Source organism: Thamnophis sirtalis, unplaced genomic scaffold (assembly GCF_051295495.1).
Source record: "Thamnophis sirtalis isolate CommonGarterSnake01/CBP01778 unplaced genomic scaffold, rThaSir2_p1.2 scaffold_2, whole genome shotgun sequence".
Taxonomy (NCBI): domain Eukaryota; kingdom Metazoa; phylum Chordata; class Lepidosauria; order Squamata; family Natricidae; genus Thamnophis; species Thamnophis sirtalis.
Window position 1 is genome coordinate 59,380,703 of NW_028261382.1, and position 27,043 is coordinate 59,407,745.

The following is a 27,043-nucleotide window of genomic DNA, read 5'->3' on the forward strand; positions in this document are numbered from 1 at the left end:
TTTCACTAATGAGTACAAAGGCCACTTTAAACACTGGAAGTCTTTAAGAGGAGGTTGAATAGCCATTTGTCTGAAATGGTATAGGGTTTCCTGCCTAGGCAGGGGGTTGGACTAGAAGACCTCCAATGTCCCTTCCAACTCTGCTATTGTATTTTATGGTAAATATCAATCAGGTGTCAGTAGGGCAGAATCTACCTAGGAAACCCACCTACACAGACCAAGTTATGGTTTCCATGGGTCCGCTGCACATTCAAAGCTATTTGAGATGATTATTGTTTGATTGGCCAGGTTGAACTTGCTTAAGTCTTCACAAGATGCTTTTCTACCAATCTTAAGAGTAAATTCCTCATTTTCCGAGAGCAAAATATAAAGGGGGAGAAGGAAACAACATTTAAGGAACCACCTTCGGTATCCCAGATTTTGTCAACCTCTATGAATCAATTCAAGTCCAACTGCAGTGACTCAAACATTGCCTTTCCACTCATTCAAGAAACAATCCCTGGATCAAAGTTGAAATCTTGGAAGATGTTTACCACTTCTCTATATTTCAAAAACAATTTTACATCCTATCCCAGAAATTTCATGAGAGGACACCTTCAAAAGGGCATCACACAGCCACAATGGGGCATTCCAAGTCTTCATACTAGGCATAAAAATAACATCATGGAATGACCTCTTCTATTTACACTTAAGGTAACTTGCAGATGAGCAGGTAGAGAATTGTAACTCATCAAGAAGAATCTCAGTTGTCCTTATTAGAAAGTTCAACAGCTAGATCTGAATACCAGCACGCATAACCTATGATCTAGGGCCTTCTTGGAAGTATTCCCCAAATAAAATGTCTTGAGTAATTGAAAGGTATCTGTCCTGCATAATTTCAAGCTCAAGGACATTCAGAATCAGAAAACAGGTCCATGTTGGTAGCATGGCACGACATAACAGCGAACGTCAAAAGCGCGCCGACAACACCGCGGTGCTAAAACCGCGATGTCAAAAGCGCGCCGACAACAGTACGCCGACAGAAGCGCGATTTAACTTAAGGTAAGGTTTAGGTTTAGGGTTAGGTTTAGGGTTAGGTTTAGGGTTAGGTTTAGGGTTAGGGTTAGGGTTAGGGTTAGGGTTAGGGTTAGGGTTAGGGTTAGGGTTAGGGTTAGGGTTAGGGTTATGTTACAGCGCGCTTCTGTCGGCGCTCTGTTGTCTGCATGCTGTTGTCGCGTGGTTTTAACAGTGCGGATTTGTCACCACGCTTTAGTCACACGCGCTTTAGTCTACCGCGGTTTTGTGGTGGAACCATTTGGTAGATCTACTCAAGAGACCTAGGGTTTCTATTCATCAAAAACAGTTAGAGCATAGACAAAAACTTCAGTACCTAACAAAGTAACTTGCCCCACTTCTTAAACATAGTTTATATTTGCTAAACTGGAAATGCTGCAGACACTTGAGCTTCTTTCATGCAACTCAATCTTGAAGAAATAAAGGTTCTCATCTACCATCTGTCTGTATCCAGAAAACAATCATTTCAAGAATGGAACTTCTTGGAAGACCTGAGATCTTCAGAAAACACCAGCAGGCCCTTCTTTTAACTGCTCCAAAAATGGAATGTTGCCTTCTCTTCCAAAACGCACTCTATGGGATTGAAGAAAATTGAAATGACCATGTCAAGGACACCAGGTGTTGATGGATCTCCTGCCCTGTGCTAATATGAAATAGAGGTCTACTGTTTTCTCTCTATAAAATCTCTGTGACTCTTTTTTTTTGCTATGAAATGACACCAGGTTTTTGTATAGCTATGCATCACTGTGGTATGTCTTCGGAGGAGGAACCCAACTGACTGTCACAGGTAAGTCAATTAATTGATCTCTAATCTTTCTTCCTGAACGTGGTATTTTCATTTTTCCATCTTTTATCCCATCTTCACCAACATTTGACTCCTCGCGATTTGATATTATGATTGCTTTGGATCGATCGAGGCTGACGTTTTTCCATAAGAACTGAACATTGAAACCAGATCAGGACAAGTTAATTCAAATCATCTTTGCTGTTCACAGGTATCACTTGGATTTTCATGGTGAGGGTCAATGAGATCTCGAGAAATCTTACTTAGGGCTACTTTTGCACACTGGAGTGACTATTCTTTGGGTTAAAGAAAAACTGAGAGGTTAATTTGTATTTTAATCTTTTTAATGGAACTGATTGAGGTTGATTGAAAGTTTGATATTGTCTTTGTGTTGTTAGATTTTCACGGTAAGTAAGCCAAAGAATGATATGATATATTATCAATACCATACATTGCTTGATTGTTTGGAAATCAAAACATCCCATCTTCTTGAGAGATAAGGCAGAAATGATTCAAAAGTATCGGGGTCATATTTTTTTAATCTAACCTCATCAAAACTGCATAGGAATGTGGGAATGTTTGATCAACAGTCCACAGTTGGTTACAAAATCAATCAATGTAGAGAGTCAAATCTTCACTTCATAGCTTGAGGTTTTCTTGTTTTATTTGTTCAAGTTTGCTACAGCTCCAGCTCTAATGGACTCGGGGCAGTGATCCCCCTTTGATTGAAAGGGGATCTGCAGCAGGATCTAACATTAGATCTCTGGTTAGATTCAGAGCTATGTTGATGATTTTCCAAATTATGCATCTCAGCCTTTCAGAAAAATATTCAGATTCTACCACAAACTTAGAAGGAATGCTTCAGCCTTAGGATGTGAATGTCTCTCAGATTCTGTGCATAAGAGATGTCGTATAGATACGACGTGTGATATTAAATAAATAGCATATGGATTCAGGGAGATACCAGACACATTCATTTCTCTTTGGCTCAAGTTTGCAGAAATGGATAGGTGAATGAACCATCAATTTCTCAGTTAGTGGGGGTCTTTCCTAAACAACCTTAAAAGGGGTTAATGAATGTTGTGTGGTTGTGGAGGAAACAGAAGTGGTATTGATCCCCTGTGGTGGAATGGTTGCCTACCCAACTTTCATTCCGGGCGAGTCCTACAAGAGTTTGGTCAAATTGTCTTTTCCAATTTTGTCCAAACTAATAAGTTCAACCACCTTCCTATCAAACCATAATTCTTGTTTCTTCCTCTAAACATTTAGCCATTGGGATAAGCCTTTAAATTCAAACCATTCATCTCAAATAAATAATATGTAGTCCAAGCAAAAGTAGTTATTTCTTTATCAGATGTTCAGAATTCTGTTCTTTTTCTCCTTTGTGTGTTAAACAACTGATAGAAAATGTAGATCCTAAATATGTCTTTTCAAAGCGTAATTTGAGAAGGGCCCTTAAGGATTTGGTCGACAGTGGGGAAAATAAGTAACCTCTTATCATGAAAGATGCATTTGTGAGGGGCATCTTGGCAGAATAACAGAATAACAGAGCTGGAAGGGACTTTTGAGGTCTTCTAGACCAACCCCCTGCTTAGGCAGGAAACCTTGCACCTCTTCAAACAAATAGTTATCCAATCTCTCATTAAAAACTTCCAGTGTTGTAGCATTTACAACTTCTTGAGGAAAGTTGCTCCACTGATTAATTGTTCTAACTGTCATTAGAATGTACTCCTTAATTCTAGGTTGCTTCTCTCCTTGATTCTTTTCCACCCATTTCTTCTTGTCCTGCCTTCAGGTGCTTTGGGGAATAATTTAACTCCCTCTTCTTTGTGGCAAGCCCTGAGATATCAGAACATTGCTATTATGTCTCCCCTAGTCCTTCTTTTCATTAAACTAGACATGCCCAGTTCCTGCAGCTGTTCTTGCTACGTTTTGGCCTCCAGTCCCCTAATCCTCTTTGTTGCTCTTCTCTGCTCTCTTTCATCTCTAAGAAATATTTCTGGTGGCATGCATGTCACACGTATTCTTTCAATTTGATGTCTTGGAATAAGGAGACCAGAAGAGCATTTCATCAAGTTTCAACTCAACATAAATTGGAGACTTCTAAGATGTTTTGCACCTAATATTGAAAGGAATCTGAGTTAGGAGATTGGACTACACTTTCTTTGACATTGAGTTAAAATGCTCTTAGAAAGTTCTGTTGATATCCCAGAGAGGTATACTTGTCATGAAACTCTATTATTACTCTTTAGCTCTCATGGAGTAAAAATGTGTTTTTCCAGGGAGAAGATTATTGTTTTTGGAAAGGATCATCTTGTGATCGACTGTTCCACTAGGTAGAAGGAACATCACTGCATTCAGGAACTAAAAATAATTTACTTCTCTGTCTCTCTTTCTGAAACTCACATATGCAGGGAGATAAACCAACAGGGGGGTGAGAATCTGAATATACAGAAGACACTTCTTTCTCCAGACATGGTAGAGAGAGAAAATTAATTAAACAATAATAATTCTATTTTTATTAGGCTGTTTTTATTAGGCATGTTAACAGGTAAGTATTGAGGTTTTTAAATATAATTTAAAAACCTCAATACTTAATGTTACATGTAATAATAGCGGCTAGAATTGTATATGCCCAAAACTGGAAAAATGGAAATATACCCACAAAGGAAAAGGTAATAAAGAAAATATTAGACAGTTGAGATGGATAGGTCAACAATGGAAATTAAAACAAAGAAGAAACAAAATCTACTTAATTTGGGATGCATGGTGCAGTTGGTTAGATAGCAGATGCAAAGATTAGAAAAATTAACCCTGAAAGATTAACAAATTAGAAATTAGAAAGAAGTACAAGTATAACGAGAGACGGAAGAATATTTATTGTAAATAATATAATGGAAAGATGTTATGAAAATGTAAAATGAAATATCTAGAATGATAATTACATAGAGATTTATGTTAGAAATATGGAAATCATAGTTACAAACATGATACTGTATACTAGGAGACATAATAGTATGTATAATGTAACAAACTGTAGATATAACCAATATATTATTGTTGCAAAGCTGAATTTGTGATATAAAATGAAGAAAATTGCCTAATAAAAATACTAATACTACTAATAATAATAATGCTGGCAGGATGCTGGCAACGACCTGTATCAACCATTAGCACCAGTCAATTGTATTTCTGATGCATTTTTGAATTTTCAGTTGACTGAGTTTCATGTTTAATGAATAAAGTAAATAATAATAATAATAATTAATTGACATAGTAAACCCAGTTACTTCTCCCTAAGGCATGCTGGGGTCCAAATGTTTGGTTGATACAGTCTTCTCTGTCTCTTACAAAATACAAGGAAAAATTCGATATTTTTGTCTTGATATTTTTCCAACTCCCTCCTCCATAGTCTTGATGAGGAAAACTATCTGTATATTTATCCATCTAGTTACTCTATCAATGTTGCATTCAAGTGTTAAGGTGCTGTGTAGAACTTCATGAGATCTTCCTCTCTTCCAGGTCAGCCCACCGTATCTCCTACGGTGCAAATCTTTGGTTCTTCTGAGCAAGAACTGAAAAGCCAGGAGAAGGGTACCGTGGTGTGTCTCATAAGTGACTTTCGCCCACCAGTTTTAAGCGTAAAATGGAAGGTTGATGGTACCGAGACCACATCGGGAGTGGAGACAACCAAAGCCACCAAGCAGGGTGACAAATATCTCGCCAGCAGTTACCTGACCAGGAGTGCTTCTGCCTATGGAGGTCATACTTATGTCTGTGAAGTGGCACATGATGGGAAGACCTTTACGAAGACTTTTTCAGGATCTGGAAGTTGTTAACTCCAACCTTTATCCTGTCCGGCCATTCAGGCGGGAGAAAAAGAGTACCTTCTCCTAGAATCTCATTCTTTCTTTCCTAAATTGAGCTTTATCACTAATGTCTCTTTCAATTCCAAATAGTTACACCCTTTGTATTCCCTCCATGCTTTCATCCTTCCAATGGATTCCACCCTCTCCCACTTTGATCTGTTAGATTCTACTGTCAGCACATAATAAAGATGGATGTATTTCATTTGTGTGACTGTTTCATCAAATTTATCAAGGATACAGAGCTGTATAAGCTTTCCTATCTTGTGCGGGGGGAATGGTCTCCTTCCAATAGGGGGGAATGGTCTCCTTTCAATGGGGGGGGGAATTTACTGTGATTCTCTTTGGGATTTCAAGAAACATCATTGGGTTTTGGATTCCTGCATGGGTATTGCAATAAATTTACTCATGAATTCTTCTCAAGATGGAAATGAAAATGCCTTGTTCTTTAGTAGTAATGTTAGCATATTTGGGAGTATATGGGAGCAAAACTGTTCTTACAATAACTCTAACCAGTCCTCCAGCTGATATAAACATGGGATTGATTGGAATGGGAGAGTTCAATCTTTGTCTGTCTGTCTGTCTATCCATATCAACCTACCTACCTATGATATTTCTGTCTCTCTCTCTCTCTCTCTCTCCCTCCCTCCCTCCCTCCCCCTCTCTCTTTATCCATCTATCTATCTATCTCTACCTACCTACCTACCTATTCTATCTATCTATTTCTGACCTACTTACCTACCTATTTACATATCATATCTATCTGTGTCTGTCTATCTATTGTATCTATTTATCTATCTATCTATCTACCTATCTATCTTTTATCTATTTATCTTATTTATCTTATTTATTTTATTTACCTATCTGCAGTCCAAGGCTAGGTCACCATCAATTCATGCAAAAAGTGACATTACAAACTTATAATGTGCAAACATATAAAACTGTAAAGATGACAATTCATGGAAAACACTAAAAATGTGTTTTGCTCTGATTTCACTAATGAGTACAAAGGCCACTTTAAAAGGTTGTGTGAAGCAGATTCAACATCTAGGTTTGAGCTAATACATAGCCACTTCATCATATGGGAGACTGGCATATCAACCAGCTGTCACCAAACCAGAATCCAGTTAGGAAACCTGTATGCAAAGTCCGGTTTCATTGTTCACACAGGCTACTGGCACATTCAAAGCTATCTGAACACCATTGCTATTCCTTTGGCAAGGCTGAACTTGCTTAAGCCCTTCACCAGTTTTGTGTCATTGTTCAGGGTTATCTCATTATTCCTTCAGGACAAAATAAAAAAGGAGAAAAAATGGAATTAACATGGATGGTTTTTAAGGAACCATCTAAATATCTCATATTTGTTTCAGAACTGCAAATCACTTTAGATCCAAATGGCTCAAAAGTTGCATTTCTACTCACGCAAGAAAAAAAAATTAACAATCAGCATACACCTCCTGGAATATGGTTTTATTTTGGACTTGGAAGACAAAAAACCATTGATATGAATTCTTTCTTCAGAGGACTAGGAACTACGAAGTCTATAAAGACAAGCTGTAGGTGTCTCCAAAACAGGCTACCGTTGGCTTTTAATGCCAAGGAGACAATGAGGCAGCCTCCCCAATATACAACTATCTCTCTTCATAACAAAGTTTAAGAAAAAGATTTCACAAGTGACTTTTTGTCTAGGTGGGTAGGAGGACTGGTTTATGCCTAAGGAATAGACCACAAGGATCTCAAGGGCAGCATTTCATACGATGACCTCTCCTCAATCCAATTATGAAATGTATCAATGGTCATCAAGCTTCTCTTTGGCTTTGTCCAAAGAATTTCCATGATTTCAACCATTCTACTAGATTTACTAGACAAAGCTGATGGAGAAGTACCAGCTTCTCCAGTTAGCATCACAACAACATGGTGGCCAATACTACCTGTGTCCACTACACTGGTCCATAATTATTGTTGAGGGACTCTCTGACACCCCTTGTTATCATTCCATGAACTTGTCTATGGAGATTCTCCGTCATCTAGGTCACGGTTGCCCCAAAGGTGCTTTTTCAAGAGGCAACTGAACTTTCTGATTTTTCTTTGAAGACGTTTCGCTTCTCACCCAAGAAGCTTCTTCAGCTCTAAGAGAAATGTCTTCAGAGAAAAACCAGAAAGTCCAGTTGCCTCTTGAAAAAGCACCTTTGGAATTCCATGAATTCCATGAGTCTTTGGGGTTTCCATGCCAATTCACATAAGCTCTATTGTGGAAGACCATCCATGAATCTACGGATGTTGGATTTTGGATGGATAACCCAAACCAGTTTGTCTTGAAACAGATGGAACTCAGGGGGACTAGATACATCAATTGGGAACCACCACATGGATGGCTATATATACATGTTTTCAAAAACAAAAATTACTTTTAATCAGATATAAATTTATTCCCAAGAGCTTGTTCCATGCACAACTTTGGAACTGACATTTCAGCATTGGTAGAACTAACCTCAAAAAGGAATTGCCCATGGAAGGAATGCAACGGTTGGCCCATTCCATGAATTCAAGTAGAAAATTCTCCTTTTGGTGGAAATTGTGTCCCCTGAATTCTAGTTAACAAAAGCCCAGATGTAACCCTCCATGGACAGCCAACGTGCTCATTATATGATTAATTAAAATGTTTCTGGAAGAGTTGCCTTACAGGTAATCAGGGAGGTCCTTACACCCAAAGAATGATCCAATGCCTTAGGTTTAATTTATAAGAAACCCCTTCAATTTAGACAATAATCTGCCTACAAAAAACATCTCTCAGTCTTCTGCAACTGGCTACATCACTAGAAGCTATTTTGTGACTCTTCTGCATAATTCAATGTAAAAGGAATGATGGCTCTGATGATCTCTCCTGTTTTCTTCATCTATCAGTGGACGGCATCCATTGGATTGTCTTAAATGATCTCCTTGACCATGAATGGCTTCCGGGATGTCCATGCATGAACCATTTACCCCAACATGATTTTTCTTCTTCCAGGATACAACGATGGCTACAGATCCATTCTGACATTTTATGAAACCCAGTAATTGTCCAAGGTGGGAGCCATCTTCACTGAATTGATGTGAAATGAGGGTAGGTTTTTGTATGGGTATATGTCACTGTGGTTTGTCTTCGGAGGTGGAACCCAATTAACCGTCACTGGTAAGTCCATTTATCCTTCTCATCTTTCCCTCTGCGTAGCATTTTGTACAGTTTTTCCATGACTTTTTCATCTTTTTCTTCATCTAGCCGACCGTAACCTTTTCTCTTGCCTAACCATTGTTGATTAACTTCACAATGTTTAATCCTAACCTGGGAAATGTGGAAGAAAGTTGGCAGAATCAAACTTCTCTTCCTTCACTCTATACCAATATGACGTTATTTAGAAATCAGATTGTGGAAGGATTTGTCTTGATAATGTAACCAAAAATTGCATTTCAGCTCGAGTCTCTCTTTGTAACCAAGCGGTGCAAAAATTATGGAATTGTAAATGTTTCTGCCGAGTGGGAAGGGATTGATGTGACTTTGAGAAAAATTAGGAGTCAGTTCTAAAATCAAATCCATCTACAATTTATATGTCGGTCACCTTTATCCACCATCTGCTCAAAAATATTTTTTTCCATCTTTTGTTGGGTTGACATTGAGTCTTTATTGGGTCCTATCGAAGTGCAAAGTTTCAGAAACAAATTAGTACTAAAATTTGATAAAAGCAATTTAAAAATGAAATTTGATAAAATACAGTTTGAAATGGAATTGGAATCAAATACGATTTAAGATGGAATTGGAATAGAATACGGTCTAAAATGAAATTGGAATAGAACACAAATAATTTTAAGATATAGATAAAATAGGAAAAAATTATAGTTTGGTGTCACTACTGCAATCTAGACCCAATCTGCATCTGATATGGAGATCTCAACCGAACCATTTTGCTTAAGTATTGTGCTGTGTTAAATGTTATTTTCCAGTTCTGGCTGCACATAAGGTAAGTTGTTTTGATATGGGGGTCCTTTATTGGATTAAAACAGAAAGATTACTTTGAAGGCAGCTTTCTAACAACAATTCATCAAAACTGAAGTGTAGGTTGCAACTCAGAAACTATGTTGATGATTATCCAAATTATGCACCTCAGCCTTTCAGAAAAATATTCAGATTCTGCCACAAAGTTAGGAGGAATGCTTCAGCCTTAGGATGTGAATGTCTCTCAGATTCTGTGCATAAGAGATGTCGTATAGCTATGATGTGTGATATTAAATAAATAGCATACGGATTCAGGGAGATACCAGACACATTCATTTCTCTTTGGCTCAAGTTTGCAGAAATGGATAGGTGAATGAACCATCAATTTCTCAGTTAGTGGGGGTCTTTCCAAAACAACCTTAAAAGGGGTTAATGAATGTTGTGTGGTTGTGGAGGAAACAGAATTGGAATTGATCCCCTGTGGTGGAATGGTTGCCAACGCAACTTTCATTCCAGAGAGTCCATCAAGAGTTTGGTCAAATTATTTTTCCAATTTTGTCCAAACTAATAAGTTCAACCACCTTCCTAACAAACCATAATTCTTGTTTCTTTCCATCAACATTTAGCCATTGGGTTAAGCCTTTAAAATCAAACCATTCATCTCAAATAAATAATATGTAGTCCAAGCAAAAGTAGTTATTTCTTTGCCAGATGTTCAGAATTATGTTCTTTGTCTCCTTTGTGTGTTAAACAACTGATAGAAAATTTAGATCCTAAATATGTCTTTCCAAAGCGGAATTTGAGAAGGGCCCTTAAGGATTTGGTCGACAGTGGGGAAAATAAGTAACCTCTTATCATGAAAGATGCATTTGTGAGGGACATCTTGGCAGAATAACAGAATAACAGAGCTGAAAGGGACTTTTGAGGTCTTCTAGACCAACCTCCTTCTTAGGTTGGAAACCCTGCACCTCTTCAGACAAATGCTTATGCAATCTCTCATTAAAAACCTCCAGTGTTGGAGCATTTACAACTTCTGGAGGCAAGTTGCTCCACAGATTAATTGTTCTAACTGTCATTACAATTTACTCCTTAGTTCTAGGTTGCTTCTATCCTTGATTCGTTTCCACCCATTGCTTCTTGTCCTGCCTTCAGGTGCTTTGAGTTAATTTAACTCCCACTTCTTTGTGGCAAGCCCTGAGATATCAGAACACTGCTATCATGTCTCCCCAGTCCTTCTTTTCATTAAACTAGACATGCCCAGTTCCTGCAGCTGTTCTTGCTATGTTTTGGCCTCCAGTCCCCTAATCCTCTTTGTTGCTCTTCTCTGCTCTCTTTCATCACTAAGATATATTTCTGGTGGCATGCATTTCACATGTATTCTTTCAATTTGATGACTTGGAATAAGGAGACCAGAAGAGCATTTCATCAAGTTGGAACTCAACATAAATTGGAGACTTCTAAGATGTTTTGCACCTAATATTCAAAAGAATCTGAGTTAGGAGATTGAACTACACTTTCTTTGACATTGAGTTTAAATGCTCTTAGAAAGTTCTATTGATATCCAAGAGAGGTATACTTGTCATGAAACTCTATTATTACTCTTTAGCTAGAGTAAAAATGTGTTTTTCCAGGGAGAAGATTATTGTTTTTGGAAAGGATCATCTTGTGATCGACTGTTCCACTAGGTAGAAGGAACATCACTGCATTCAGGAACTAAAAATAATTTACTTCTCTTTCTCTCTTTCTGAAACTCACATATGCAGGGAGATAAACCAACAGGGGGGTGAGAATCTGAATATACAGAAGGCACTTCTTTCTCCAGGCATGGTAGAGAGAGAAAATTAATTAAACAATAATAATTCTATTTTTATTAGGCTATTTGTATTAGGCATGTTAACAGGTAAGTATTGAGGTTTTTAAATATAATTTACAACCCTCAATACTTAATGTTACATGCAATAATAGCGGCTAGAATTATATATGCCCAAAACTGGAAAAATGGAAATATACCCACAGTGGAAAAGGTAATAAAGAAAATATTAGACAGTTGAGATGGATAGGTCAACAATGGGAAATAAAGACAAAGAAGAAATAAAATCTACTTAATTTGGGATTCATGGTATAGTTAGTTAGATAGCAGATGCAAAGATTAGAAAATTAACCCTGAAAGATTAACAAATTAGAAATTAGAAAGAAGTACAACGAGAGACGGAAGAATATTGATTGTAAATAATATTATGGTAAGATGTTATAAAAATGTAAAATGAAATATGTAGAATGATAATTACATAGGATTTATGTTAGAAATATGGAAATCATAGTTACAAACATGATACTGTATACTTGGAGACATAATAGTATGTATAATGTAACAAACTGTGCATATAACCAGTATATTATTGTTGCAAAGCTGAATTTGTGATATAAAATGAAGAAAATTGCCTAATAAAAATACAAATACTACTAATAATAATAATGCTGGCAGGATGCTGGCAACGACCTGTATCAACCATTAGCACCAGTCAATTGTATTTGTGATGCATTTTTGAATTTTCAGTTGACTGAGTTTCATGTTTAATGAATAAAGTTAATAATAATAATAATAATTAATTGACATAGTAAACCCAGTTACTTCTCCCTAAGGCATGCTGTGGTCCAAATGTTTGGTTGATACAGTCTTCTCTGCCTTTTACAAAATACAAGGAAAAATTCGATATTTTTGTCTTGATATTTTTCCCACTCCCTCCTCCATAGTCTTGATGAGGAAAACTATCTGTATTTTTATCCATCTAGTTACTCTATCAATGTTGCATTCAAGTGTTAAGGTGCTGTGTAGAACTTCATGAGATCTTCCTCTCTTCCAGGTCAGCCCACCGTATCTCCTACGGTGCAAATCTTTGGTTCTTCTGAGCAAGAACTGAAAAGCCAGGAGAAGGGTACCGTGGTGTGTCTCATAAGTGACTTTCGCCCACCAGTTTTAAGCGTAAAATGGAAGGTTGATGGTACCGAGACCACATCTGGAGTGGAGACAACCAAAGCCACCAAGCAGGGTGACAAATATCTCGCCAGCAGTTACCTGACCAGGAGTGCTTCTGCCTATGGAGGTCATACTTATGTCTGTGAAGTGGCACATGATGGGAAGACCTTTACGAAGACTTTTTCAGGATCTGGAAGTTGTTAACTCCAACCTTTATCCGGTCCAGCCATTCAGGCGGGAGAAAAAGAGTACCTTCTCCTGGAATCTCATTCCTTCTTTCCTAAATTGAGCTTTATCACTAATGTCTCTTTCTATTCCAAATAGTTACACCCTTTGTATTCCCTCCATGCTTTTTGTCCTCCCAATGGATTCCACCCTCACCCACTTTGATCTGTTAGATTCTACTGTCAGCACATAATAAAGATGGATGTATTTCATTTGTGTGACTGTTTCATCAAATTTATCAAGGATACAGAGCTGTATAAGCTTTCCTATCTTGTAGGGGGGGAATGGTCTCCTTCCAATAGGGGGGAATGGTCTCCTTTCAATGGGGGGGGGATTTACTGTGATTCTCTTTGGGATTTCAAGAAACATCATTGGGTTTTGGATTCCTGCATGGGTATTGCAATAAATTTACACACGAATTCTTCTCAAGATGGAAATGAAAATGCCTTGTTCTTTAGTAGTAATGTTAGCATATTTGGGAGTATATGGGATCAAAACTGTTCTTACAATAACTCTAACCAGTCCTCCAGCTGATATAAACATGGGATCGGATGGAATGGGAGAGTTCAATCTTTGTCTGTCTGTCTGTCTATCCATATCAACCTACCTACCTATGATATCTATCTCTCTCACTCTCTCTGTCTCTCTCTCTCTCTCTCTCTCCCTCTCTATATTCATCTATCTATCTATCTATCTATCTATCTATCTATCTATCTATCTCTACCTACCTACCTATCTACATATCATATCTATCTGTGTATATATGTCTGTCTGTCTGTCTGTCTGTCTGTCTGTCTGTCTATCTATCTATCTATCTATTATCTATTTATCTTGTTTATCTATCTGCAGTCCAAGGCTAGGTCACAAATTCAAGGCTAGGTCACCATCAATTCATGCAACAAGTGACATTACAAACTTATACTGTGCAAACATATAAAACTATAAAGATGACAATTCATGGAAAAACTAAAATTGTGTTTTGCTCTGATTTCACTAATGAGTACAAAGGCCACTTTAAAGGGTTGTGCGAAGCAGATTCAACATCTAGGTTTGAGCTGATACATAGCCACTTCATCATATGGGAGACTGGCATATCAACCAGCTGTCACCAAACCCTAATCCAGTTAGGAAACCTGTATGCAAAGTCCGGTTTCATTGTTCACACAGGCTACTGGCACATTCAAAGCTATCTGGACACCATTGCTATTCCTTTGGCCAGGCTGAACTTGCTTAAACCCTTCGCCAGTTTTGTGTCATTGTTCAGGGTTATCTCATTATTCCTTCAGGATAAAATAAAAAAGGAGAAAAAATGGAATTAACATGGATGGTTTTTAAGGAACCATCTAAATTTCTCATATTTGTTTCAGAACTACGAATCACTTTAGATCCAAATGGGTAAAAAGTTGCATTTCTACTCACGCAAGGAAAAAAAAATCATGGATCTGAAGACATTTCAAAACTCATTTTAAAACCTATCCCAGAATTTTCATGAGAGTACACATTCTAAAGGACATCGCACAACCACAATGAAGCATTCCAAATCTCCATACTAACACAACATTGACGTCATGGTATGATCGCTTATATTGACAGTTAAGGAAACCTCAGTTACGCATCTAGATAATTGTTACTCTTCCAGATAAATTTGGTTGTCCTTATTAGAAATTCAACAGGTAGATCCCGAAGGTGCTTTTTCAAGAGGCTATTGGTCTTTCTGGTTTTTCTTTGAAGACATTTCACATCTCATCCAAGAAACTTCTTCAGCTCTCAGCTGAAGCAAAACATCTTTCCAAGAAAATCCAGAAAGTCCAGTTGCCTCTAGAAAAAACACCTTTGGGACAACCATGATCTGGATGACTGAGAGTCTCCATAGACATTCAACAGGTAGATATGAATACCAGCACGCATAACCCATGGTTCAGAGCCTTCTTGGAAGTGTTCCTCATATAAGGTGTCCTGAGAAATGGAAAGTTATCTATCCTGATTCACTGAGCTTCCAACCTCAAGGACATTTAGATGGGATAAATCAGAATAATACAATAGCAGAGGTGGAAGAGACCTTGGAGGTCTTCTAGTCCAACCCCCTGCCTAGGCAGCAAATCCTATACCGTTTCAGACAAATGGCTATCCAACATCTTCTTAAAGACTTCCAGTGTTGCGGCATTCACAACTTCTGGAGGCAAGCTGTTCCAGAATCGAAAAGGAATAACTTCCTAGGAGCCCATTTCTGATGGATCTACTTAAAACTACTCCTAACGGTGGACCACATAAATTATAATACAGTGGTCAAAAATGCACTTTGAAAAGAGATCTGGTGCATTGGATTAAATTCATCACAAACAGTTAAAGCATCAACCAAACTTCAGCGCCTACATTCTAACTTGTTACACTTCTTAAACAGATTCGACATTTGCTAAATTGGAAAACACAGAAGACATTTGAGATTCTTTCACAAAACTCAATCTAGAAAGGAATAAAGGTTCTCTCATCTACCATCTCCCTGCATCCAGAAAGGAAATGCTTCCAGAATGGAACTTCTTGGAGGACCCGGGATCTTTATAAAACACCAATTGGGCCTACCACTCCAGAAATGGATCCTTGGTTTTCCCCCTACCAAAGTACATCCCATGGGATTTAAGGAATGCAAGTGGAAAGGACCAGCTGCTGTTCTGGGTATTGTCCTGTTCTGATATGAAATATGGGTCTATGATTTTTCTCTTTAAAACCTCTGTGACTTTTTCTGCTATGAAGTAAGGCCAGGTTTTTGTATAGCTTCGTGTCACTGTGGTGGGTGTTCGGAGGAGGAACGCAACTCATCGTCACAGGTAAGTCGATGAATCGATCCCAAATCTTTCTATCTTCCTGTGATATTTTCAATTTTTTTTCATTTTTGTAGCCTTCTTTTCCTACTTCAACTCCGTGCAATTTGATTTGAGGTTGCTTTTGATTTATCAATAATTATGGTTGTTTTTTTCAATGAGAAGTGACCTTTTAACGCAGGTCAGGACAGATGAGTACGAATCTATATTACCTGCTCTTTCCTCTTCCCAGGTAAGCCTTGATTTTCATGGTCAATGAGATCTTGAGAAATCTCGCTGATGGCTAATTTTAAATTGAAAAGTAATTATTCTCAGGATTAAAGAGATTAATTTGTATGTATAATAAGTTGTACTCTTCAGTGGATAGGCTGAAGGTTTGGTATTGTCACTCTATGACAGATTTTCCAGGTAGAATTAATTAAGACAAACTATGGTGTGTTATCAATTGCTTGATCATTTGATAATCCAAAAATTCTTCTTAAAGCAACTGAGAGATAAAGATTTAATTTTACCTCATGAAAACTACATATTAATGTCGGTTAGCCTAGTCAACAGTCCATCATTCATTCCAAAACAGACCATCATGAAGTTGATCAGACATGCCAACGTTAACATGTAATTTTGATGAGGTAAAATTAAATCCCCTGTCTTATCTCTCATTTGTAGCGAGACAAATCTTCACTTCGTATTCTGAAGTTTTCTTGGTGGTTTTTTTTTCCTTGTTTCATTTATTTATTCAAGTTTATTATAGTCACTCAACTCCAGTGGAGTCTGGACAGTGATTTCCCTTTGCTTAAAAAGAGATTTGCCACAGAGTTTGGTCAAATGGTTTTCCTAATTTGTCTCAAATAATAATATCAAGCAGCATGCCTCAAATCATAATTCTTCTTTCCTCCATGAAATAATTAAACATTGAGGTAAGCGTTTAAATTCAAACAATTTATCACAAAGAAATGCAAGAAAAGGTTGGTGTTATCTGTTTTTCAGATATTCAGAATTTGGTTATTTTTACCCTGCAAGAATTAAACAAATGATAGAAAATGTTTAAAAAATTAGAACAATTTGACTGGAATACCTTAAAGAATTAATCAACTGGGTGGGGGGGAATTGGTTGCCTTCTTACAAAGAGCAAAGTGCCTTTTGTTAAGACATCTGCAAGAAATGTCTTTGGTTGCATTCACCTCATATGTATTTTTTCAATATGGGTGACTTCGAATAAGGAGATCAGAAGGCATTCTGAACACTTCATCAATATTGGGCTGAGGGAACCAACTCAGAACAGGTTTTCAAGTCATGTCTTATCAAGCTGGATTCCGACATAAATTGGAGACCTCTAAGATATTCTCCAATGGGACGCAGTGGCTCAGTGGCTCAGTGGCTCAGACGCTGAGCTTGTCAATCAGAAAGGTTGGCAGTTTGGCGGTTCAAACCCCTAGCGCCACGTAACGGAGTGAGCTCCCATGACTTGTCCCAACTTCTGCCAACCTAGCAGTTTGAAAGCATGTAAAAATGCAAGTAGAAAAATAGGAACCACCTTTGGTGGGAAGGGAACAGCGTTCCGTAAGCCTTCGGCGTTGAGTCATGCCAGCCACATGACCACGGAGACATCTTGGGACAATTCTGGCTCTTTGGCGTTGAAATGGAGATGAGCACCACCCCCTAGAGTCAGGAAGGACTAGTACATATATGCAAGGGGAACCTTTACCTAAGATATTCTCCACAAAATGCCAGATTAAATCTGGGTTAGAAGACTTGACAATGCTTTCTTTTGCATTGAGCATAAAATTCTTTGGAAACTTAGGGTGATATATCTGTGGAGATTCTCAGCCATGGTTGCCCCAAAGGTGCTTTTTCAAGAGGCAACTGGACTTTCTGGTTTTTCTTTGAAGCCGTTTCGAAGCTGAAGAAGCAAATGAGAAGCAAAGCATCTTCAAGGAAAAAACCAGAAAGTCCATTTGCCTTTTGAAAAATCACCTTTCGGGGTGATATCAAAGATATCATAATTCCATGAAATTCAACTCTCTTTCTACTCTTTAATTCCTTTGTGCAGTAAAAATATGTTTCCCAGAAAAATGATTCATTTTTCAGCTCATGCAATTGTTTGTTCTACCGTGGAGAACAAACCTCACTGCATCCAGGAACTAAAAATAATTTTATTTCTCTCCCTGCCTCTGAAATTGACACACGCAGGGAGAGAAACCAGCAGGAGACAGAACAAACTGAATGTACAAAAGGCACTCAGTTTCTAATCTTTCCCTGGCCTGGTATTAAAAAATAATAATAATTAAACAATTCTAATTCATCATTGTTATAGTAAATCTATTTACAACCTGTACTTCTCCCTAAGGCATACTGATCTCCAGATGTTCTTTTAGGGTCTTCTTCTTTATTTAGTTTGTCAAACATGTACAAGACAACAGGTATAAGTATAAACATGGACATGAACCAAGGAAATGAGTACAAATAAATGGGAGCAGTAGTACAGGGATGGAAGGCACGCGGGTGCCTTTTACGGACTTCTTAGGAATGGGGGGAGGTTCACGCTCGACAGTTTAAGGTTAAAGTTTGCGGGGGTTGAGGATGTAACAACAGAGTCAGTTGCTATTTCCTTTTTACATTTATAATTCCTACAACCTAAGGTTACACATATAAATATTCTACTTCCATTCGTTATTCCTGTTCTCTGACCAATAATACCGTTTGTATATGGTATTCTTCATCTTCTTCATCTTGCAGTTTGAAAGTTAATTTGACCATCTCCGCACAGTCCAATACTTTTTTAATTATCATGTTTTCGGAAGGTATGCTGTCTAATTTCCAATTTTGAGTGTATGTTACTCTTGCTGCTGTCAGTGTAAGTATTATTATAATATAATTGATTTCTTTTGCAAACGTTCCTCTAGTATCCCTAACAAAAACATCTCGAGTTTAAATTGAATTTGAAGGCCTGTTGTTTCTTGCGTTGAAGTTTTAAGGTGCAGTGTCGAACTTCATGAGATCTTCCTCTCTTCCAGGTCAGCCCACCGTATCTCCTACGGTGCAGATCTTTGGTTCTTCTGAGCAAGAGATCAAAGGCGAGAACAAAGCCACCGTGGTGTGTCTCATAAGTGACTTTCACCCACCAGTTTTAAGCGTAAAATGGAAGGTTGATGGTACCGAGACCACATCTGGAGTGGAGACAACCAAAGCCACCAAGCAGGGAGACAAATATCTCGCCAGCAGTTACCTGACCAGGAGTGCTTCTGACTATGGAGGTCATACTTATGTCTGTGAAGTGACACATGAAAAGAAGACCTTTCCGAAGACTTTTTCAGGATCTGGAAGTTGTTAACTCCAACCTTTATCCGGTCCGGCCATTCAGGCGGGAGAAAAAGAGTACCTTCTCCTGGAATCTCATTCCTTCTTTCCTAAATTGAGCTTTATCACTAATGTCTCTTTCTATTCCAAATAGTTCCACCCTTTGTATTCCCTCCATGCTTTTGCCCTTCCAATGGATTCCACCCTCCCCCACTTTGATCTGTTAGATTCTACTGTCAGCACATAATAAAGATGGATGTATTTCATTTGTGTGACTGTTTCATCAAGTTTATCAAGGATACAGAGCTGTATAAGCTTTCCTATCTTGTGGGGCGGAATGGTCTCCTTCCAAGAGCATATTTCACACAGTTAGCCAGATTCAATGGGGCGGGGGGGGGGGTTACTCTGATTCTCTTTGGGATTTCAAGAAACATCATTGGGTTTTGGATTCCTGCATGGGTGTTGCAATAAATTCACACATGAATTCTTCTCAAGATGGAAATGAAAATGCCTTGTTCTTTAGTAGTAATGTTAGCATATTTGGGAGTATGTGGGATCAAAACTGTTCTTACAATAACTCTAACCAGTCCTCCAACTGATATAAACATGGGATTGGATGGAATCGGACAGTTGTATCTTTGTCCGTCTGTCTGTCTCTACCCATATCATCCTACCTACCTATGATCTCTCTCTCTCTCTCTCTCTCTCTCTCTCTCTCTCTCTCTCTCTCTCCCTCCCTCCCTCCCTCCCTCTCTTTATTCATCTATCTATCTATCTATCTATCTATCTATCTATCTATCTCTACCTACCTACCTACCTATCTACATATCATATCTATCTGTGTCTATCTGTCTGTCTGTCTGTCTATCTATCTATCATATCTATCTATCTATCTATCTATCTATCTATCTATCTATCTATCTATCTATCTATCTATCTATCTTTTATCTATTTATCTTATTTATCTATCTGCAGTCCAAGACTAGGTCACAAATTCAAGGCTAGGTCACCATCAATTCATGCAAAAAGTGACATTACAAACTAATAATGTGCAAACATATAAAACTATAAAGATGACACTTCATGGAAAACACTAAAAATGTGTTTTGCTCTGATTTCACTAATGAGTACAAAGGCCACTTTAAACACTGGAAGTCTTTAAGAGGAGGTTGAATAGCCATTTGTCTGATGGTATAGGGTTTCCTGCCTAGGCAGAGGGTTGGACTAGAAGACCTCCAAGGTCCCTTCCAACTCTGCTATTGTATTTTGTTGTAAATATCAATCAGGTGTCAGTAGGGCAGAATCTACCTAGGAAACCCACCTACAGAGACCAAGTTATGGTTTCCATGGGTCCGTTGCACATTCAAAGCTATTTGGAGATGATTATTGTTCCATTGGCCAGGTTGAACTTGCTTAAGTCTTCACAAGATGCTTTTCACTGAGCCAAGGTGGCGCAGTGGTTAAATGCAGCACTGCAGGCTACTGCTAGATCAGCAGGTCAGCGGTTCAAATCTCACCGGCTCAGGGTTGACTCAGCCTTCCATCCTTCCGAGGTGGGTAAAATGAGGACCCAGATTGTTGGGGGCAATATGCTGACTCTCTGTAAACCGCTTAGAGAGGCCTGAAAGGCCTATGAAGCGGTATATAAGTCTACTAAGTCTACTGCTATATTCTACCATTACTCTTAAGTAAATTCCTCATTTTTCGAGGGCAAAATATAAACGGGGGGGAAGGAAACAACATTTAAGGAACCACCTTCGGTATCCCAGATTTTGTTCACCTCTATGAATCAATTCAAGTCCAACTGCAGTGACTCAAACATTGCCTTTCCACTCATTCAAGAAACAATCCCTGGATCAAAGCTCTATATTTCAAAAACAATTTTACATCCTATCCCAGAAATTTCATGAGAGGACGCGTTCTAAAGCACATCACACAGCCACAATGGGGCATTCCAAGTCTTCATACTAGGCATAAAAATAACATCATGGAATGACCTCTTCTATTTACAGTTAAGGTAACTTGCAGATGAGCAGGTAGAGAATTGTAACTCATCCAGAAGAATCTCAGTTGTCCTTATTAGAAAGTTCAACAGGTAGATCTGAATACCAGCACGCATAACCTATGATCTAGGGCCTTCTTGGAAGTATTCCCCAAATAAAATGTCTTGAGGAATTGAAAGCTATCTGTCCTGCATAATTTCAAGCTCAAGGACATTTAGAATCAGAAAAACAGGTCCATGTTTGGTGGATCTACTCAAGAGACCTAGGGTTTCCATTCATCAAAAACAGTTGGAGCATAGACAAAAACTTCAGTACCTAACAAAGTAACTTGCCCCACTTCTTAAACATAGTTTATATTTGCTAAACTGGAAATGCTGCAGACACTTGAGCTTCTTTCATGCAACTCAATCTTGAAGAAATAAAGGTTCTCATCTACCATCTGTCTGTATCCAGAAAGCAATCATTTCAAGAATGGAACTTCTTGGAAGACCTGAGATCTTCAGAAAACACCAGCAGGCCCTTCTTTTAACTGCTCCAAAAATGGAATGTTGCCTTCTCTTCCAAAACGCACTCTATGGGATTGAAGAAAATTGAAATGACCATATCAAGGACATCAGGTGGTGATGGATCTCCTGCCCTGTCCTAATATGAAATAGAGGTCTACTGTTTTCTCTCTATAAAATCTCTGTGACTCTTTTTTTTTTTTTTTGCTATGAAATGACACCGGGTTTTTGTATAGCTATGCATCACTGTGGTATGTCTTCGGAGGAGGAACCCAACTGACTGTCACAGGTAAGTCAATTAATTGATCTCTAATTCTTCCTGAACGTGGTATTTTCATTTTTCCATCTTTTATCCCATCTTCACCTACTTTGACTCCTCATGATTTGATATTATGCTTGCTTTTGATCCATCGAGGCTGATGTTTTTCCAAAAGAACTGAACATTGAAACCAGGTCAGGACAAGTTAATTCAAATCATTTTCGCTGTTCACAGGTATCACTTGGATTTTCATGCTCAGGGTCAATGAGATCTCGAGAAATCTTACTTAGGGCTACTTTTGCACTCAGGAGTGACTATTCTTTGGATTAAAAAAAACTGAGAGATTAATTTGTATTTTAATCTTTTTTAATGGAATTGAATGAAGTTGATTGAAAGTTTGATATTGCCTTTGTGTTGTTAGATTTTCATGGTAAGTAAGCCAAAGAATGATATGATGTATTATCAATACGATACATTGCTTGATTGTTTCTGAAATCAAAACATCCCATCTTCTTGAGAGATAAGGCAGAAACATTTCAAAAGTATCGGGGTCATATTTTGTTAATCTAACCTCATCAAAATTGCATAGGAATGTGAGAATGTTTGATCAACAGTCCACAGTTGGTTACAAAATCAATCAATGTAGAGAGTCAAATCTTCACTTCATAGCTTGAGGTTTTCTTGTTTTATTTGTTCAAGTTTGCTACAGCTCCAACTCTAATGGACTCGGGGCAGTGATCCCCCTTTGATTGAAAAGGGATCTGCAGCAGGATTTAACATTAGATCTCTGGTTAGATTCAGAACTATGTTGATGATTTTCCAAATTATGCACCTCAGCCTTTCAGAAAAATATTCAGATTCTGCCACAAAGTTAGGAGGAATGCTTCAGCCTTAAGATCTGAGTATCTCTCAGATTCTGTGCATAAGAGATGTGGTATATATATGATGTGTGATATTAAATAAATAGCATATGGATACAGGGAGATACCAGACACATTCATTTCTCTTTGGCTCAAGTTTGCAGAAATGGATAGGTGAATGAACCATCAATTTCTCAGTTAGTGGGGGTCTTTCCTAAACAACCTTAAAAGGGGTTAATGAATGTTGTGTGGTTGTGGAGGAAACAGAAGTGGTATTGATCCCCTGTGGTGGAATGGTTGCCTACCCAACTTTCATTCCAGCGAGTCCTACAAGAGTTTGGTCAAATTGTCTTTTCCAATTTTGTCCAAACTAATAAGTTCAACCACCTTCCTATCAAACCATAATTCTTGTTTCTTCCTCTAAACATTTAGCCATTGGGATAAGCCTTTAAATTCAAACCATTCATCTCAAATAAATAATATGTAGTCCAAGCAAAAGTAGTTATTTCTTTGCCAGATGTTCAGAATTCTGTTCTTTTTCTTCTTTTTGTGTTAAACAACTGATAGAAAGTTTAGATCCTAAATATGTCTTTTCAAAGCGTAATTTGAGAAGGGCCCTTAAAGATTTGGTCGACAGTGGGGAAAATAAGTAACCTCTTATCATGAAAGATGCATTTGTGAGGGGCATCTTGGCAGAATAACAGAATAACAGAGTTGGAAGGGACTTTTGAGGTCTTCTAGACCAACCCCCTGCTTAGGCAGGAAACCTTGCACCTCTTCAAACAAATAGTTATCCAATCTCTAATTAAAAACTTCCAGTGTTGTAGCATTTAAAACTTCTTGAGGAAAGTTGCTCCACTGATTAATTGTTCTAACTGTCATTAGAATGTACTCCTTAATTCTAGGTTGCTTCTCTCCTTGATTCTTTTCCACCCATTGCTTCTTGTCCTGCCTTCAGGTGCTTTGGGCAATAATTTAACTCCCTCTTCTTTGTGGCAAGCCCTGAGATATCAGAACATTGCTATCATGTCTCCCCTAGTCCTTCTTTCTTTTCATTAAACTAGACATGCCCAGTTCCTGCAGCTGTTGTTGCTATATTTTGGCCTCCAGTCCCCTAATCCTCTTTGTTACTCTTCTCTGCTCTCTTTCATCTCTAAGATATATTTCTGGTGGCATGTATGTCACACGTATTCTTTCAATTTGATGTCTTGGAATAAGGAGACCAGAAGAGCATTTCATCAAGTGGGAACTCAACATAAATTGGAGACTTCTAGGATGTTTTGCACCAAATATTGAAAGGAATCTGAGTTACGAGGTTGGACTACACTTTCTTTGAGTTTAAATCCAAAGAATTTTATGCTCAATGCAAAAGAAAGCATGGTCAAGTCTTCTAACCCAGTTTTAATCTGGCAGTTTGTGGAGAATATTTTCGGTAAAGGTTCCCCTTGCATATATGTACTAGTCCCACCTGACTCTAGGGGGCAGTGCTCATCTCCATTTCAACACCAAAAAGCCAGCATTGTCCCAAGATGTCTCCATGATCATGTGGCCGGCATGACTTAACGCCGAAGGCACATAGAACGCTGTTCCCTTCCCACCAAAGGTGGTTCCTATTTTTCTACTTGCATTTTTACATGCTTTCGAACTGCTAGGTTGGCAGAAGTTGGGACAAGCCATGGGAGCTCACTCCGTTACGTGGCGCTAGGGGTTCGAACCGCCAAACTGCCAACCGTTCTGATTGACAAGCTCAGTGTCTTAGCCACTGAGCCACCGTGTCCCATTGGAGAATATCTTAGAGGTCTCCAATTTATGTCGGAATCCCACTTGATAAGACATGACTTGAAAACCTGTTCTGAGTTGGTTCTCTCAGTCCAATATTGATGAAAGCCTTCTGATCTCCTTATTCGAAGTCACCCATATTGAAAAAATACATATGAGATGAATGCAACCAAAGACATTTCTGGCAGATGTCTTAACAAAAGGCACTTTGCTCTTTGTAAGAAGAATTAATAATAATTAATAATTGACATAGTAAACCCTATTACTTCTCCCTAAGGCATGCTGTGGTCCAGATGTTTGGTTGATACAGTCGTCTCTGTCTTTTACAAAATACAAGGAAAAATTCGATATTTTTGTCTTGATATTTTTCCCACTGCCTCCTCCATAGTCTTGATGAGGAAAACTATCTGTATATTTATCCATCTAGTTACTTTATCAATGTTGCATTGAAGTTTTAAAGTGCTGTGTAGAACTTCATGAGATCTTCCTCTCTTCCGGGTCAGCCTCCGGTATCTCCTTTCCTAACCCTAATCCTAATCCCTTGTGGTGTTGGGATTCACTTCTGAATGCAAAGGAAGTCCTTCAAACATCTCCTGTGGCTTTTTAATAATGTTTTTCTCTCTCTTAAGAAGTGGGTTTTGTGATTCTTGCCATCTGACCAATGTGTTATCTTGAGAAACTTTGCCTATGAATACATTTATCAATCAAATTACTCTATCAATGTTGCGTTGAAGTTTTAAGATGCTGTGTAGAAACTCATGAGATCTTTCTCTCTTCCAGGTCAGGAGCCAGCATCTCCTTCGGTGCAAGTCTTTGCTCCTTCCGAGCAAGAGATCAAAAGCCAGGAGAAGGGTACCGTGGTGTGTCTCATAAGTGACTTTCGCCCACCAGTTTTAAGCGTAAAATGGAAGGTTGATGGTACCGAGACCACATCTGGAGTGGAGACAACCAAAGCCACCAAGCAGGGTGACAAATATCTTGCCAGCAGTTACCTGACCAGGAGTGCTTCTGCCTATGGAGGTCATACTTATGTCTGTGAAGTGACGCATAATGGAAAGACCATTACAAAGTCTATTTCAGGATCTGGAAGTTGTTAACTCTGTCATGAATCTTCTCCTGACAACAGACAGAAGGAAATGTCCCTTTTCTCATTCCTACTTTCCTAAATTGAGCTTTATCATTAATGTCTCTTTCTATTCCAAATAGTTACACCCTTTGTATTCCCTCCATGCTTTCGCCCTTCCAATGGATTCCCCCCTCCCCCACTTTGATTTGTTAGATTCTACTGTCAGCACATTAATAAAGATGGATGTATTTCATTTGTGTGACTGTTTCATCAAATTTATCAAGGATACAGAGCTGTATAAGCTTTCCTATCTTGTGGGGGGTGGGAATGGTCTCCTTCCAAGATCCTATTTCACACAGTTAGCCAGATTCAATGGGGGGGGGGAATTTACTGTGATTCTCTTTGGGATTTCAAGAAACATCATTGGGTTTTGGATTCCTGCATGGGTGTTGCAATAAATTCACACATGAATTCTTCTCAAGATGGAAATGAAAATGCCTTGTTCTTTCGTAGTAATGTTAGCATATTTGGGAGTATATGAGAGCAGAACTGTTCTTACAATAACTCTAACCAGTCCTCCAGCTGATATAAACATGGGATTGGATGGAATGGGAGAGTTCAATCTTTGTCTGTCTGTCTGTCTGTCTGTCTATCCATATCAACCTACCTACCTGTGATATATATATATATCTCTCTCTATCTATTTATCTATTTATCTATTTATCTATTTATCTATTTATCTATTTATCTATCTATCTATTTATCTATCTATCTATACCTACCTACCTACCTACCTATTCTATCTATCTATTTCTAACCTACTTACCTACCTACCTGTCTACATATCATATCTATCTGTGTCTGTCTGTCTGTCTGTCTGTCTGTCTGTCTATCTATCTATCTATCTATCTATCTATCTATCTATCTATCTATCTATCTATCTATTATCTATTTATCTTATTTATCTATCTGCAGTCCAAGGCTAGGTCACAAATTCAAGGCTAGGTCACCATCAATTCATGCAAAAAGTGACATTACAAACTTATAATGTGCAAACATATAAAACTATAAAGATGACAATTCATGGAAAACACTAAAAATGTGTTTTGCTCTGATTTCACTAATGAGTACAAAGGTCACATTAAAGGGTTGTGCGAAGCAGATTCAATATCTAGGTTTGAGCTAATACATAGCCACTTCATCATATGGGAGACCGGCATATCAACCAGCTGTCACCAAACTAGAATCCAGTTAGGAAACCTATTTGCAAAGTCCCGTTTAATTGTTCACATAGGCTTCTAGCACATTCAAAGCTATCTGGACACCATTGCTATTCCTTTGGCCAGGTTGAACTTGCTTAAGCCCTTCACCAGTTTTATGTCATTGTTCAGAGTTATCTCATTATTCCTTCAGGACAAAATAAAAAAGGAGAAAAAATGGAATTAACATGGATGGTTTTTAAGGAACCATCTAAATATCTCATATTTGTTTCAGAACTACGAATCACTTGAGATCCAAATGGCTCAAAAGTTGCATTTCTACTCACACAAGAAAAAAAAATTAACAATCAGCATACACC

At 38.2% G+C, this 27,043-nt stretch overlaps 1 gene segment (V, D, J or C); it reads left to right on the plus strand.

The window, feature by feature from the left end:
• LOC106556236 (immunoglobulin lambda variable 5-39-like) overlaps window positions 1-25,717 on the plus strand; it is a 69,078-nt gene extending 43,361 nt beyond the window's left edge. The window contains 2 exon segments of the V gene segment in view: window positions 21,752-21,789; window positions 25,179-25,717. Of these exon segments, the coding sequence occupies window positions 21,752-21,789; window positions 25,179-25,495 (355 nt within the window).
• The last annotated feature ends 1,326 nt before the right edge of the window (window positions 25,718-27,043 follow it).